Source organism: Oculina patagonica, chromosome 1 (assembly GCF_052425735.1).
Source record: "Oculina patagonica isolate OP01 chromosome 1, crgOcupat, whole genome shotgun sequence".
NCBI classification, from domain to species: domain Eukaryota; kingdom Metazoa; phylum Cnidaria; class Anthozoa; order Scleractinia; family Oculinidae; genus Oculina; species Oculina patagonica.
The window spans coordinates 21,908,197-21,925,193 of NC_135758.1; the positions used below are offsets into that span (position 1 = coordinate 21,908,197).

Sequence of the window (16,997 nt, forward strand, 5' to 3'; positions counted from 1 at the left end):
CACAACACATTAATCGGCAACACGTTGCGAGTTGTTGAGCCAAAGTCAAAAAATCTCAACGCATGATGACTAATATTTTGAACTTTGACTTGTGTAACAGGGTCGTCGTCGATTTTTTGCGCAACACCTTCCCAGAATTCTGGCCTGGACACGCGTTGTTCGGATTCGCAATATGTCGCGAGTCGACCTTGCGTTGAAAATCGTCTCGTAAAACATGCATGTTGCCAAGTAAATTTTGTACGATGTTGCGCGAAAAGTTGACTCCTTTAAAATACCATGAAAAGTTGACGCGGTATTGCGTGAAAATCGTTGTTGCAAGTTGTCCAATGTAACACAACCTTTAATGTCGGGACACACCGAGGCGACAAATTGCTCCGTGTGTACTGCTTCAAAACAAGTCGCTGCGACAAGGCGTTTGTTCGGTGCACAAACAGTGAATTTGAAAGAGTGGAAATGCTAACTAGTTTTCCAATTTAATATGGCGAAAATACATGACGGTCTCTCATTGGTAATTTAAATTTTTGTCGCAGCGATCACGCTGCGACAAAGCTGCTATCGCTCATTTTGTCGCTGCGACGTGTCGCACGAATTCAAACTGGTTTGAATTCGTGCGACACTTCGCGGCGACAAAATTCTGTCGATGCGACATAGTTTGTCGCATGTCACACGAGGCGACGTGTCGCCTAGTGTGTCCCGACCTTTACTCTGTTCGGGTTGTGAATTTTTTTAGGACAACACAAAACGAGTAAGTATTATTACTCACCTGTGCCAGTATGCAGAGGATTAATTTTCTCGCAGGGCTCTTTTGAAAAGGAAATATCATCGATGGCAATAAATGGTCCCAATGAGAATGCGCTAGAACCTCCAAAATGAATCTACAATATGATACAGAAGAAGGGGCTGTTAATCCACAACACAGCCGGTAAGAAAACTATTAGTCTTAGCGGTATTCTTGAAACAAAAATAGCAAATTTTATATCCTTTTTTGAAAAATGTAGAGGAAAAAGCATGCTTCCAATCGTAGAAATAAATGAAGTCTATCAAGTATTTCCCTGTCTGCATGCATTGCGTGCTACGATAATACGTAATTCATTTAGTTCTCTAATAATTTAATTAGCACTGTACACGCATTATTAAGCAGTAATTCTCTGCACGTATTGCGGGTTTATGAATCTTCAGGTTCTTTATTAAGTTCTTCATCATTAGGTTCTTTGCATGCATCGCGGGCCTATGACGCTACGCAATTTATCTAGCACTCTGGACGCTTTGCAGGCCTATACATGTCAAACAAGGACCATTATGACTAAGGGATTCGGCGGAATGATCCTGTCTGGAAATTTAGGGTTAACCTCATTTAATCAGCCCTTTCGGTTTCCAAGAGGACTCCTTGTCTGTGATAATCTAGTTAGACTACATTCTGTACTGTGTGTATTTTGCTCTAGGAACATGAAAAAAAAAAATCACGAAAAGTCTTTAATGCCAACGATTATTGTGACAGTTATGAATAGCTCAATTTCGATATATTAAAATTCAGCCCAAAACAATATACCTCAGGACGTGGCTCCGGGGACCAAACTATAGAGTTTGTGGGGTTTATTCCCCAGAGCCTCGTTGTGATGTCTATTGTTTTAGGCTGAATTTTAAAATATCGAAATTGGGCTATTCAATCCCGTCAATGCTATTACGAGTTTTAAATGCAATGATTATGAAAGGCGAAAGAGGTTCAGCCAGCTTATAAATACCTTTACGTTAATGGAATTGTTTGGTAATGGTATCTGCATAAACCGTACTGCATTGGTCACTGTATTGGTAAAGAGAAGCAGCTCAGTTCGCTTTGTTGACACCTCCTCTAGCATCACCATTAACGATGCCGTAATCAAGTCATGAATGTGACCGCCGAGTTGGCCAATCATGTACCAGAAACGAAGGCACTTCCATTCGTAAGCATGAGTGTTGAAAACAGGTGATGACAGAAAAGAATATGAGTCGGACTCTCCCGCGGGAAGAGAAACGTATCCACCTGAGAAGATAATTTAACAGTCAGTGATTTAAGCAGTTATAGTGATGTTATTTTCGGCGACCTTATCATAGACAAAAATGGCGGAAATCGTTGCTCTCTTCAATACAGTCGAAGCTTAACGGGATTTGCTTGCTGTATAATTATCCAAGGTTTTGGCCAAGAATTACAGTTGAATCTCGATAACTCGAACCCTCAATAACTCGAACCTCCCGCTAACTCGTACCTCGTGCAGGTTGTTTTCTTACTAGTTTTCCCCTCGATAACTCAAACTCCCGATATCTCGAACCTTTTTCGACTTCCTTTGAAGGTTCGAGTTAACAGGATTCAACTGTATTCTCCTATGGCGACATTTGGATCAATTTGCCTTGGGCTCTTCTTATAATGCTTAATATATAACAACAAAGAGGAGAATGCAAATGGCTGATGATTTCTTATTTCTTTGCAGTTGTCTCACAACTCGTTAGTATTGGATAATACGTAGGTTAGGTAATCGAGCCTTGATAATCATGAGGGATCTTCTAAGAGTCCTTTGATAAAGATAATTTTAAAATGTTCTCTTTTAAGTTTAGACCTTGCAATGGAATGAAAAAAGAAAATAAAATAAACAAAAACTGGCCCCACCTTATATCAACAAGGACCCATATAAAAGAACACATACCAGCATACCATCCAAGTTTGAGATAAATCTGTGGGAATACACCACAAGTTTCACACTATAACACATCTCACCCCGTTTCTCCAATCCCGAGAGATAAGTCCCAAGGACCCATCCCTCGTCTGCCTTCCAGTTGCACATACTTTCCTCAAAATAACAGTCGGGACTTGCTGTTGGTACACAAGAAAAAATGAAACATAAGACATATTTATCCAAACTTGTCATATACTTAGCTGCATGTCAAACTAACAAAAGGCTCCCCTCTATGCTACTAATTTGAACACATTACCAGAAAAAATATCTTATGTACTTTACATGTGAAATGAATATATGAAATTCATATATTTGTACTGCGGATATACATTTTAAGCAAATGAAAGATCAACGCAGTAATGTACTCAACTTAAGCAGTTGAGAAAAGCAAGCCTGAAAGAAAATTCAGGCTTGAACGGGAATCGAACCCATGACCCATGACCTCTGCGATACTAGTGCAGCGCTGCACTAGTCATGGGTTCGATTCCCGTTCAAGCCTGAATTTTTTTCAGGCTTGCTTTTCTCAACTGCTTAAGTTGAGTACATTACTGCGATGATCTTTCATTTGCTTAAAAAGTACTTTACATGCTTACATTGTTTAAGAATCTTTTCACAGACTCCGTCCAGTACCGTCAAATCATCCACAGCAATATCACTTTTACTTCCAGTACCAACTATTCCTTCTATTACAAACTAGAAATACAAAAAAGGTTTCAAGAACTTTATTTTAGTTGTAAATGACGATGTAATTGTTTGTGATATCTTTAAATAACAAAAAAGGAAGAAGCTTAAATTTAAAAATTATACTAAACAGTAGAATTCAACATAACTATAATATATGAAATAAAACGCTCTCATTGCTTTTTCATGAACTACAGAACGCATTATTAAGTGAAAAAGGAGTTAAAAAGGAGTTAAAAAATCTTAAACCTGAAATTCCACATGCCTTTAACAAATTTTAGAACTTACTTTATATAAACTTGGACTATTCAGAGCCGTCTGTCCAAATCTCCAGCGGTTTCCCTGATCTCCTGAGAGCCTCCAGACAAGAGTCTCTGATTTGCTAGTTTTTAGATAAATGCTGAGATTGCCAATATCTGACCCATGCATGTGATACCAAAACTGAACACAAACTGTTTCATTGGGTTCCATCCAACCGCTTAACAACCTCGCCTTGTCTCCAGGGCTTTGCGGAGAAGCTTCAATGAAGATGTACGATCCTAAAAGTAAAAAATTATAATAACATTATTATATTTTAGGTATCAGCGTAAGATCAAGGGGGAAGATTTTTTCCGGTTATTACTGCTACTATAACGCTGTCCTTGCAGTGAAATAAAATGTTATTTTGTCACAATCTCATACCCAAAGTGTTTGTGTCTATTTGGTTGAAAAGTACGCAACGTACGTGGAGCTCAAAAACAGTTCATAAAACTTTCGCAGTATGTTCTAACCAATCAAATATGCTAAGCAAATATTAGGAGCAAAACAAACATCAATCAAAATTTTAATTCTCACGCTTGCCACCGGTAACATGATCTGGCTCGAGTTCTGATTGGTTAATAAAACCAACATACTGCTGCCGACTCTTAGTGTTGTTCTACATGAACTTTTTTTTAATTCTAACGTTTCTTACCATCCTTATCAAACGACGTGTGATCGTAACTCGGTCCAGTATTTTCCGTTGGTGTCTGGCCTGAGCCCAGGGTCCATTGGAACGTGGCATTCTTATCAGGTTTCAGTCCACAACGTCCAGTTTGAAAATTGCAATGACCTTGGAGTTCAAGATTCGCATGTAAAGAGAAACGACGGAATAATAATAATAGCATAAACAGCAAATATGATGGAACGAACTTTTTAAAGGAATCCAGGGTATGACGTTCAAACGTTCAAAGGACTCCTAAAACGGAACTTAAAAAATGAGCCTCACGATTACGATTCTGTAGCCAACTTCACTCCACAATTATTGATATTCACTTCCTTTGGCACTGAGCAACCATGTTATTGTCATTTCTCCGCTACTGTATAACATAAACATGCCATAATTGTTGGGTTTCTTATAATATATTGCTTGAGCTTCTCTATATGTCCTATCAAAAAAACTCAGTGAAAATTTTTGTTGATTAAACTGTCTCAGTTTATCCTCCATGTTTGAGGAAGAGGAAATGACACTTCAACTAAAGATTCTGACAAAACCGAATACTGAGTCGGCAGAGCTAATTATAACGCTAACTGCGACAGTCGTGATTTTCTCTTACCTCTGAAAGATCTGCACCTCTTTTTCTCGGTGGTATTTTTAGAGGTACATGCCAAATCATCAAGATGACACTTCCCAGATCCTGAAAAGACAATGTATGAACAAAGAAACATGAGTTGGCACATGCAAAGAAAACGAATCGTAAGCTGCTAAGAATTAAGGACATAAAGCAAAAACACTGACGAGAATTTGAATAAGTGAAAAATTAGAAATTAAAAACAGAAGAAATAATGAATGAAAATGGTAAAAAGTGTCAGAAATGGGAATTGAAAAACTGAAAAGTTCGAAACGAAAAATAAGACCTAAAGAACACAAGAAAACGACTGGGAAACAATAAAACGAGCAATTGTGAGAACTTATGAGAAATAAAACAGCAATGTCGGTTTCGATGATCAAACCCAACGCCAAAACTCTCCGGTTCTTGTCAAACGTAGATACCGCAATTTCAGACTAAGAGCAACAACCAAAGTTGGAAAACTTTCGTTAGAATGTTCACAGAAATTCCGATTTTTCCTCTACTTTATGTAACTTACCACAAACAGACGGCGTGTTAGTTCCGTCTCTGCAAAACGGTGTTTTACTACATGTATTTGACCAGGAAACACAAGATCCATCAAGGCATTGATGACTTGAGGGGCATGGATTTTCTGAAAAAAGAATTAATTACGCGTGTATATTAAATAACCGGTTTAATACTGCAGTAGAACTTCGGTAACTCGAACTCGGATAACTCGAACAACCCCGCTGACTCGAACTAACTTCCATTTCCCTTGGATTTCACCCCACTTTTCAGTCATTTTTGCTCGGTTAACTCGAACTCGGATAACTCGAAAACCCCGCTAACTCGAACTAAATTTCGTTTCCATTGAACAGAATTTGGGTCAAATTTACCCCGATAACTCGAATTCCGGTTCTTGCAACTCGCCACGGTTGCCAATTGATCAGAGCAACGAACAGATCACGTATTTGACAGCCATTTTCCACTCTTATAATCAGAATGTATGGTCATGTTAGAGATTCTGACAAGATAAGTTCAATTTGCACTGTACTGTATACTGAAGTGCTGAAAAAATCAGTAAACTATCAATTATTAACTTGGCATATTAAATATTCAATCGACCCCGATAACTCGAAACCCCGCTAACTCGAACTGTTTTTTCGTTTCCCTTCAGAGTTCGAGTTACCGGGCTTCTACTGTACAAGTCTAAAATTTGTAGTGAGGCAAAGCCTTATAAAGACCTAACAAATATACTGCTTTGGCCGGCATTCAAAATTTTATTGGAATAAAGAAAATTTAGTTTCATGTAGTAGGTCAAAAAAAAATTCGTCGTTATCAATAAGACTAAAAGATACGATTGTGTTGATTGGCCGGGCTTTAATTATTTCAAAATGACCGTATCATCATATAAACCTTTGTAAATGTCCCTCTCCCCCAGCTAACGATCACATGGTACAAAGTAACACCCCGCTGGAGGGCATGCAACGCGCTGGGACATCCAAAACAAGGCGACTTCAACCAGTCATGATTGACTTTCGTTTGCTTCAATGTCCCAGAGCGGAGCTTGCCCTCCAGCGGGGCGGATTTTGTACCACGTGACCGTAAGCTGCAAAGGGCCCATCTGGGTGGTTCGGAGGTGCACAACTCCTGTTTTTTTTAGTTGTCTCACTCGAAGCAAACACCTTGTACAAGAAGTATCTGGGCCAAAGTCACAAGGCATGTACGTATTAATGACCGGCACAACTAGTAAATTCGTGGTCTTACCCTTTCAACCCACGAATTACGAAAAAACTTAGGAATATCAGTTGGTCTTTTAAAACTTGCCTTATTTGTCTAAAAAGCGTGCACTTCTCAGTGTCTTTCTTTGCTCAATGTCGAATAAAAATATCACGTTGAAACAGAAATTTCTTTTGTTGTTCCGCTTGGCACTACTGAAATTTCAGTTTCATGAAAGGATTATCTATGCAAACAGCAAGATTATCAACGCTAGCACACAAACACCCTTCTCCAGTTTTTCTTAATGAGAATGGAAGGCTGTACACAGGCTACTGTGCAACAGTAAGTTAAATAGTCGTTATTTTCTTTAAAATAATATATACTTTCAGTTTAATCATGCAATTATATGTAAATTAAGTGTTTGAGAAGGCGCTTGGTGGGACTAACATGGACGCATTACCTAATCCTGTATCCCGCATCGATTTTAAAACCGTTTCTCGCCTATGAGGAGTCAAGAATGGTCCCTCAAAATGTCGCAGTGCCGCAATGCTCGCAATTTTAGCGGGTGCTCGTTTGCCGTGCTCGCACAATTTTACAAGTGCTCGCATGCTCGGTTTTTAGTGGAGGTAGGTTTTTGAAAAGTGCTCGTTGCTCGCAAGGCTAATTTGTCAATGCCGTGCTCGCAAAGAAAAACGCTGTGCTCGCTGCTCGCAAATGCTCGCAAAGACCATTTGATACCCCTCCTATGGCTGACCCCTGGGATATATCATAATATTTTCTCGGAATTTGCGGAAACTCACGGTTGTTTCGAAGTTTTCACTTTCCAATGGTCTTCAGTGCGAACTTCACTGTGGTAAGTACAACTAATCTTGTATTGTGCGGCCTTTATCTTAACCAGTGCATAATAAGGTGAAGCCGCGATATTCCGATAGCTAAAGGAAAGTACTACGTACCTAACCACGACATTCAAAGCGAAGATTGGTCGAAAACTCGAAGCTTTTAGGTTCTGTGATGTCACGGTCTGTTAAAATGGCCATTGCTAAATTTTGTTGTGACTGTCGCAAATCTCTCGTGTCTTGAAAATGGGAATGGTGAATTTATAAAAAAGACCTAGCATCACCAGTTATCCTTTAGATTAAAGCACCCCACGGATAGGACAGGAAACTCAAAGTCGAGTCTAGCAGTCAACAACGAAATGCAAATGATTTTGAAAGCTATTTGATCGCTATCTCGTCTCAACTTAGCATACGCGTCAAGATGGCTTCCAAAACCGTGACAAGGCCGTCTTTATAGATGGGAAATAAGGCTGTACCACAAATTAAAAAAAAACCTATTAATCCTTTAGTTGTTTGGCACAATTCCAATTTTCTGCCTTAATCTTGCAGGCCGGTAGTCCATCACTGTTATTTTTGTCCTGCTTTAAACACGAGCTTATGTAAACCGATGTTGAATGTAAAGAACTTCCGCTGCGAGATATTTGCATGGATCGCGTGACTGATTTTATTTTGGTTTCGAGGTGTAATGGCAATGACGAGTTAATTTGCTTTTCTTTCTTTTAAACTATTATTCAAACAGTTGCCGCTGTTGATCCAGTTTGATTTTGGCTTCATTCTGTTGATCTATTCAGCCTGGTGAGTACACTTTAATTCATTGTAGGCGTAGATCACAATGGCGGCTATTTTCATTTCATGCACTGCTGAAGAAAATAGCTAGAAATAGTAGTCGAACATCAGACATATCTTTGACTTAAACACGAATGCGAGGCTGTACTAGGATATATATTTTGTTCTTGCTCTCATGTGCTGGATTAAAAAGACTGAAGATCCCTGGATATTGGGCGGTCTAATTTGCTGATGTCTCAAACAATTAGTTAGACTTTGAAGGACATAAAATAAAGCAATTATCTATCAGTCAAATCGATACTTCGACATTCCCCCGGGCAATCCCCGGACAAACCCCAGGCATTAGACATTTTGAATTTTCATTAAGCGACTAGGAGTATTTCTACTCCCCACTTGATATTCCATTGCAGGGCTACCCCCCCACCCCACCCCCCAGCATTAAATTTGCTGGTACTTATCTTGCTCAAGAACACAACACAGTGACTTCGGCCAGGGCTCGAACCTGGACCGCTCCACCCAGAGTCCGGCGCACTAACCATTCGGCCTTTCCTAGCTAGGGGATCGAACCAGAAGTTGTGAAACAGTTCAATCCCATTGTTTGTCGGGCTTTGTGATTGGCCAAGATTTTCCACTTTCCAATTTTGCCCTTAGCGCCACAAACTCCCAATGCAAATTAGTTTTGCATCGAGGACGTCTTGGTTCAATAAAAGCTTGGTTACCTAAATATTGTGTAAAGAGTTCCATAGCCGAAAGCAAAAGGCCTTCCTCCAATCTTCCATTCAGGCTCACAAAGGACAAATGCGAAGAAATGCAGATTTTGTATTTTTAGTGGTTGGATGGTTACAACTTATCGTATATACAGTTATCTCTCTCTAAAACGGACACCGTCGGGACCGACTCCAACTGTCCGTCTTAGAGAGGTGCCCGTCTTATAGGGAGTTAAGTTACAGTAAAAGGACTGAAATACAGTACAGCAGACAGGACCAACACCGGGTGTCCGTCTTAAAGAGGTGTCCGTCTTATAGAGGTGTCCGTTAAGAGAGAGTTGACTGTATACACGATAAGTATAAATCTTATTACCCACTCCCCTCAGGGCTTTTCAGGGATAATTCACAACACTGGTTGGGGGACTTTGCTTAATATTTTCTCTCTCCTCTGCAGAGGCTCCTTTAGTAGGAGTAGGCGAAAAACACAGGGGGAGGAAAGCGAAAAGCACGAAAAATCTCTAGGCTCCGCGCGCTTTCTTTTCACCTCTCCCCATTTCCCAGCCCGTACGGAACACGAAAGAGGCCTCTGCGGAGGAGAGAGTAATAGTTTGCAAGTAATAAAGAAATGAGTAATGATGCACTCTATGTGAGTGTGAAATTGAGATAGACCACTACACCGCGAACTAAGTCCCCTACTCTCCCTATACTCACGAAGAGTGTGTGGTTTCTTTAAAATCCCACAGAATTTATTACATGCGCAAGGCTTCCGCTTGTGAGACGGGGCCTACGGTTTATCGTCCTTATCCGAGAAGACTAGAATATCAAACCATTTGCATATGTCATTGCAAAGGCAGCGTAGTGTTGGTACAGTCTGGGACTCGAACTCGAGACCTCCCGCACGGTAGTTCGGCGCTCTACCAACTGAGCTAACCAGTCGGGGTCAGGTTTTTGTGTTAAATAATGCAAAAGTATGTTACTCTTAATAAGTAAACTTCTTGATTGGTATTTTCTTTACACAAGGTTTACCAATAGAGACGCTATGAACAGCACAGAAGACATTTTACAAAACATCTTCATTGGCTTAGCTGTTGCTTCTTTCCTTATCAACACTGGTCGTGGTCTGAAAGCCTTGGACGTCTGTAAAGAATGTTTGATATTCCTAAATAATAAGGAACTGCAAAAACGTGGAAAAACTTTAAATTTAGTTAACATTTACATCTATAAAACAATCTTCTGGGCGTATTGTCTTCTCCCTGACTATACAAATGCAATAAACTACGGATGGAAACTTCTTGACTCTTACCGCGAGTGTGGTGACACAGCAACAGAATGGAATCTTTTAGTAACACTGGCCAACATGTATGAACAGCAATATAAATACGAAGAAGCAAGAGAACTTTATAAGAGAATGGTGAACATAATGAGAGAAACAGGCGATAGAAATGGAGAAGCATATGCTCAGGCGGGATATGGAATCATCTCTTATCGTCTCTGTGAATATGACAAAGCTAAAGAGCATCTTACTAAGGCACTTGCGATCAGAATTGAAATTGGTGACAGAGAAGGAGAAGCAACAGATTACGGGAACCTAGGGGGTGTGTTTCAATCTCTTGGTGTTTATGAAAAAGCTAAAGAATGCCTTGAGAGAGCACTTACTATCCGAATAGGAATTTGTGACAGAGCAGGAGAAGCAAGGTGTTACGGAAACTTAGGAGCTGTGTTTCAATGTCTTGGTGAATACGACAAAGCTAAAGAATATCTTAAGAAAGCACTTACCATCAGAATAGAAATTGCAGACACAGAAGGAGAAGCAGCAGATTACGGAAACTTAGGCACAGTATTTTATTCCCTTTGCCAATATGACGAAGCTAAAAAAACAATCGAGAAAGCACTTGCTATTGGAATAGAAATTGGTGACAGAGCAGGAGAAGCAAACTGTTACGGAAACCTACGAGCCGTATTTAAATCTCTTGGTGAATATGACAAAGCTAAAAATACTCTTGAAAAAGCACTTGCCATCAAAATAGAAATTGGTGACAGAGCAGGAGAAGCAACCATTTACAGAAGCTTAGGAACGGTGTTTCAATCTCTTGGTAAATATGACAAAGCTAAAGAATATCTTGAGAAAGCACTTACCATCACAACAGAAGTTGGCGACAGGGCCGGAGAAGCATCAGATTACGGAAACTTAGGAACTGTGTTTAGTTCTCTTGGTGAATATGACAAAGCTAAAAATAATCTTGAAAAAGCACTTGCCATCAAAATAGAAATTGGTGATAAAGCAGGAGAAGCAGGCTGTTACGTTAACTTAGGATCTGTCTTGATATCTCTTAGTGAATACGACAAAGCTAAGGAATATCTTGAGAAAGCACTTGCGATCACAATAGAAAATGGTAATAGAAAAGGAGAAGCAAGCTGTTACGGAAACTTAGGAACGGTGTTGAAATCTCTTGGTAAATATGACAAAGCTAAAGAATATCTTGAGAAAGCACTTACCATCACAACAGAAGTTGGCAACAGGGCCGGAGAAGCATCAGATTACGGAAACTTAGGAACGGTGTTTCAATCTCTTGGTGAATATGACAAAGCCATAGAACATCATGAAAAAGCATTTGCGATCAGTAAAGAAATTGGTGACAGAGCAGGAGAAGCAAGAAATTACGCAAACTTAGGAACTATATTTCAATCTCTTGGTGAATATGACAAAGCCAAAGAACATCATGAAAAAGCATTTGCGATCAGTAAAGAAATTGGTGTCAGAGCAGGAGAAGCAAGAAATTACGCAAACTTAGGAACTATATTTAAATCTCTTGGTGAATATGGCAAAGCTAAAAATAATCTTGAAAAAGCACTTGCCATCGAAATAGAAATTGGTGATAGAGCAGGAGAAGCAGGCTGTTACGTAAACTTAGCAACTGTGTTTCAATCTCTTGGTGAATATGACATGGCTGAAGATTATATTGAGAAGGCACTTTCAATTACTCGAGATATTGGAGACCTTGACAGGGAAATAGAATGTCTTTTCAACCTTACACTTGTGAAGGTCTCTCAAGAGAAGATACAGGAGGCGTTCGACTCTCTGCTCTTGAGTTTTGAAAAAAGCGAAAATTTGCGTGGTTTTCTAAGAGACAACGATCAATTTAAGACATTGTTTTCGGACGTTCGCAATTTTCCTTACCAGTCTCTTAGTTCATTTTTTTGTCTTTTTGGGAATCCAAACAATGCCCTTTATGTTCTAGAGCTGACAAGAGCTAGAGCCTTGGCAGATTTGATGAGGATCCAGTACTCTGTTAAGTGGCAAATCTCAGCTAACCCAAAGTCATGGTTCGGCATTGAGAATTTTATGACAAAAGAAAGTAACTGTATTTGCCTGTACATTTTTTATTTTGATCAATATGTGTTTTTGTGGATTCTTAAAACCAGCGGTGTCATTCATTTTCAAACAATAAGAGTAAATGAGAACAGTGTTGCTGCCGGATTATCTGGAAGCTTGGATGATTTTTTGGCAGAAATCTTCCGCAGCTTTGGTATTTTACCCGAGCGGGATTGCGAAGATCGATCCTTTAATGTCCTAGAACCGGAACTTCATTCCTCACAGGAAAAGAAGCTTGCCACTTCGCGACAAGTAAGGGGTGAGGATAATCCTGAACCGAGTCTAGCTTTGTTCTACAATTTGATCATCGCCCCTGTAGCTGACTTACTTGAGGGACCCGAGATTATCATTGTTCCTGAACCCTGTTTGTACAGTGTTCCATTTCCAGCTTTACTTGATGAAAGTGGGAAGTATTTATCAGAGACTTACAGGATTCGTATCGTTCCTTCCCTGACGACTCTTAAATTAATCCAGGACAGTCCTGCCGACTATCACAGTCAGTCTGGTGCTCTGATAGTGGGTGATCCTGAAGTTGGTAAGGTGCGTTACAATGGTCGTCGTAAAACCTTCTCACCATTGCCTTTTGCAAGAAAGGAAGCAGAGATTATTGGGAGACTGCTTGGCGTTCAGCCTTTGTTGGGAAAGCAAGCAACCAAGCAGACAGTGCTTGAATGGTTACATTTAGTGGGTCTCATACATTTTGCTGCCCATGGTAATGCCGAAAGAGGAGAAATTGCCCTTTCTCCAGTACGCTCTTCTAAAAAGCTTCCAAAAGAAAAAGACTATCTATTGACAATGTCTGACATTTCAAATGTTCGAGTGCGAGCTAAACTGGTAGTACTTAGCTGTTGCCACAGTGGTCGTGGGAAAATCAGAGCCGAAGGAGTTATTGGAATTGCAAGAGCATTCTTAGGATCAGGTGCACGCTCAGTACTTGTGGCACTGTGGGCGTTAGATGACAAAGCAACAGAGCAGTTGATGCGTCGTTTCTACGAGCATCTTGTTCGTGGGAAAAGTGCCAGTGAATCTCTTCATCAGGCCACGAAGTGGATGAGAGATAACGGCTACACTGAAGTGAAGCAGTGGGCACCATTCATGCTGATTGGAGATAACGTGACATTTGACTTTGGAAAATAAGAGCACGTTTCTTAAATAAGAAAACAGTAACCTTAAAAAAAATTACAATCAGATTACTCAATACGGCTTGCTGTATTCTCTTCAACTGAGCTCAACTAAAATGCGCACCCTTTTTATACCACCTTGTCTGCAGAAGATTTGATCTCATTGGTTAATGAAAATGATATGACAGAACATGAACCAATACGATCCTTTGTAGCCATGGTCCATCAATGGATGCTGAACCTTATCCAACTTTTGACGCGTGCCAATCTTGCAACGTCAAGCCAAATGCAACTCAAACGCGTGGCAATCAAACAGGTTTAACTTGATTGAGAAATGAGCAAGCAAGGAGGGAGGCACGTAGTCAGCCATCAAACCACGACATAACTAAGACCTTGTCGTTTTCGACTACTTGCGCATAAAATAAAACAGGTTGAATACCAGTGTGATTCGTCTTTTGCCATAGTTCTTTGACATGTTACCTGGATGCGTAAGGGTCCAAAAAATTGTAAAGGCAAAAGAAACGCTCGACGTATAAGATTTGGCATTCACTGGTGCTTTTCACGTCCGTCAATAGGCAAAGTCGAAATCCCGGACTTTCTATCTTTTTCTCCATGGACGTGTGCACTGTCGTCATCCCCCGTTTTCCTGCCGCGGAAAACTCCAAGGCCAAACAATCCGCAAGAAAAAGACGCGTTACCGATATGAGCCGCCTTCAAGAGCAAAACGAAAAAAAAAAACGGTATTTCTTTTTTAATCTCAGCACATGTACTCATTCAGTTGTATGCACCGAGAACAAACCGACAAGGAATCTACCTGACTTTAGCCAAGGCACTCATCGATAATACACCGCCCAATGACTGAGTGCTCTAAAAAAAAATTTAGAACTTAAAAATCGCTCACCTCAATGTCTTTTCTTGTTTCTTTTTTTCTTTCTTCTTTCTTCGCCTTGAAGGGACAGCAACTTAACTGAACATTGAACGAGTTAAGCCACTTGGAGAATCGTACCGTAGCGAGTTTTACTGAATGAAAAATCATATTTCTTCGCTAGGTCCATTTGTTGTGATCGTCATTTTCAAGTTCTTTGCAAAATTTGCTCACCGCCACAAAATCAAAAGACCGTCCAACTATCGACGGGAAAAACTCAACTAAATGCAATGTTAGCCTTTCAGCCGCGTTTTCCCTTCTTTTTTTTTTGTTCTTGTATTAAGTATTTTCTTCGAGTGAGAAAAATGTTGTCTCAACCAAAGAATAACCATCCAAATCACTTCATCAAAATTTAAGTCAATGGTACCCTTAAAAACTTCCTCAATGGGAGATATGCACCTCCCGATTTTCGTTGTGCACCTCTGAACCACCAAAATTTACAAAGGTTGGTATGGGTGGCCATTTTAAATAACACGGCCAATTCAGCGCAATCGGTACTACTATCGACGATATGAAGCAACTTCCTGCCTTTTAACGTCCATTTTTTTCAATCCTCCTTCTCACCTGCCCCGAAGAAGAAGCAGTGGCTAATGTGGCACAATATACCCCCGACAGAAGTTGGCTATTGAGCACCCCTATATTCTTTTTACATAGCGAGGCTTCTGGCACACAAGCATTAAAAAGGAAATGTAAATCCTAAATAACTGTTCTTTTTGGAGACATCTCGTTTTGAGAAATTAAAAAAGCCAGCAATGTTTGTGATTTGCTTTTTTAAAATGACCAACTTACTGCAATTGTTTTCGTCATCTTCGTTAGAACAGTCATTAGTACCATCGCACACAGCTGTTGCTAGAAGGCACTTTCCCCCTTTACAGCTAAACATGCTGGAAGGACATTCACAATTCTCCTCGTCTGAGCCATCTTTGCATGCAAAGTCACCATCACATAGTAGATTTTTCTTGACGCATTCGCCATTATTGCACGTGAACTTGTTGTCGCTGCACTTGAAACCTTAAAGAGTAAAATAGTTGAATTCCTCTCAGTTAGTAACCAAACGCTAGGGCCGAACTGGCAGGATGCAATGCAATATGGGTCTAGCGAAGCAAACAAGGTAAAGTACCCATGTTAATACGAGATTTATGACTCGACTTGGTGGTGAAAAAGGACAGTGGGAATTAATGAATGAAATTTTTATTTAAAATCGCGGTAGAAACAATATTTCTAACATCTCAGAGCAAAAGGGCAAGAAGGTAGAAATGAAGATGTCGATCCATTAAGTGTACACTCCTAAGAAGACATGTTGTGAAATATTTAAAATTGAAAACAACTACTACGTAATCTTGCTTTAATGCTCCCGAATCGGCAATACAGCATCTGGGCTTGTTGTTTTTTTCTCAACAACAACAACAATAAAAGTTTATTTGAACTGTAAAATTACAAAAAGAAATGTTTAAACAATAAATAAATTAAAAATACATACAGTTGCTGGTCACCCAAAATAACTAAAAAGCTAAACTAGTTGGGTAACCACCATTTATTAATTTAAAATAAATATATCGTCAGAAAAGAGGCATTTTACATTTTACAATTTTACACAATTAATTAAGGTGGTAGATTACAGAACAAATAATTCTTAAACACGTATGTACAACAACAACAGCAAAAAGATAATAGTAAAAAGAAAAAGGAAAGAAAAAAAAAATGAAAAATGACAGAAATACCAAAATTAAATTATTAGTAGAAAACCTTATAGAAGTTAATGAAATGCAATGATAATTCTCTTTTAAATGAATAAGGAGATAGAATCTTAAATCTCTCATCAATTTCATTCCATAATATAGGTCCATTGTATCTTATATTGAATTTGCCATAGTAAGTTCGAATTTTTGGAACATAAAAAGTTGACCTAGAGGCAAAGCGTGTGTTAACATTATGTTTATTATTAACATTGTTATTAACATTATGTTTATCAGAATTATTAACAAAATAAACGAATAAAGAAGTAAAAATCACCGGGCTCAGCGAAGTAAGGACTAAGGGAGCAATTCTCTGTCGTTATGATGACGTCATCGATCGCAACGTTGATTTCGTTAATAACAAAGCCTTCTCCCTCAAAGATAACCTATGGAACGAAAACAAGAATTTGTAGTTACTCGCATTTCTCCTTGCTCCGTTATCAGGATAGAAGCTATTCATAATATTCTCAAGGAATACAATAGAGCGTTTATATGTTATTATCAGGCATAAATAAACCTAAAAAGCAACTGTCACCTAAAATGCTGACCCCTGTCTTTTTGAACCACCTTTTAAATTTTATACCGAAATGTAATTTTGCTGTTAATTTGTATGCTGCTTTGTTCACGAAACATGCGTTGTTTTAGAATGTTCCTGCAGGTTGATAATTAACTTAGCAATTTAATCATGAATGCCTACACAGACTACACAATCAGCATTTGTTAGTTGACCCTGTCTTCTTTTCTATCACCCCACTTAAGGGGTTCCACGTGAAACTGAGAAACAACTTAGTCTTGGAATTTCTCGATGTTTATACCAACTGATATCAAATGGCTTTG

The 16,997-nt window shown here is 39.3% G+C and overlaps 2 protein-coding genes across 2 annotated transcripts in view; one reads left to right on the forward strand and one right to left on the reverse strand.

Moving 5' to 3' along the window:
* The window catches only part of LOC144632827 (uncharacterized), a 63,383-nt gene that overhangs the window by 31,372 nt on the left and 15,014 nt on the right, over positions 1-16,997 (reverse strand). Inside the window, exons 18-27 of the mRNA XM_078491605.1 lie at positions 16,438-16,546; positions 15,214-15,435; positions 5,496-5,609; positions 4,964-5,044; positions 4,342-4,479; positions 3,678-3,928; positions 3,302-3,401; positions 2,750-2,845; positions 1,743-2,020; positions 764-875 (exon numbers count right to left, since the gene is read on the reverse strand). Of these exons, the coding sequence (XP_078347731.1) occupies positions 764-875; positions 1,743-2,020; positions 2,750-2,845; positions 3,302-3,401; positions 3,678-3,928; positions 4,342-4,479; positions 4,964-5,044; positions 5,496-5,609; positions 15,214-15,435; positions 16,438-16,546 (1,501 nt within the window). The remainder of the gene's footprint in view (positions 1-763; positions 876-1,742; positions 2,021-2,749; positions 2,846-3,301; positions 3,402-3,677; positions 3,929-4,341; positions 4,480-4,963; positions 5,045-5,495; positions 5,610-15,213; positions 15,436-16,437; positions 16,547-16,997) is intronic.
* Positions 8,261-14,133, forward strand: LOC144634325 (uncharacterized). Its single transcript, XM_078493285.1, has 2 exons — positions 8,261-8,307; positions 10,026-14,133. Exon 2 carries the CDS (start codon positions 10,045-10,047, stop codon positions 13,513-13,515), a length of 3,471 nt encoding a protein of 1,156 aa, XP_078349411.1. The 5' UTR covers positions 8,261-8,307; positions 10,026-10,044; the 3' UTR covers positions 13,516-14,133.

Excerpts from the sequence above, each read along its gene's own strand:
- LOC144634325 (XM_078493285.1), top strand. The coding sequence starts at position 10,045 with ATGAACAGCACAGAAGACATTTTACAAAACATCTTCATTGGCTTAGCT.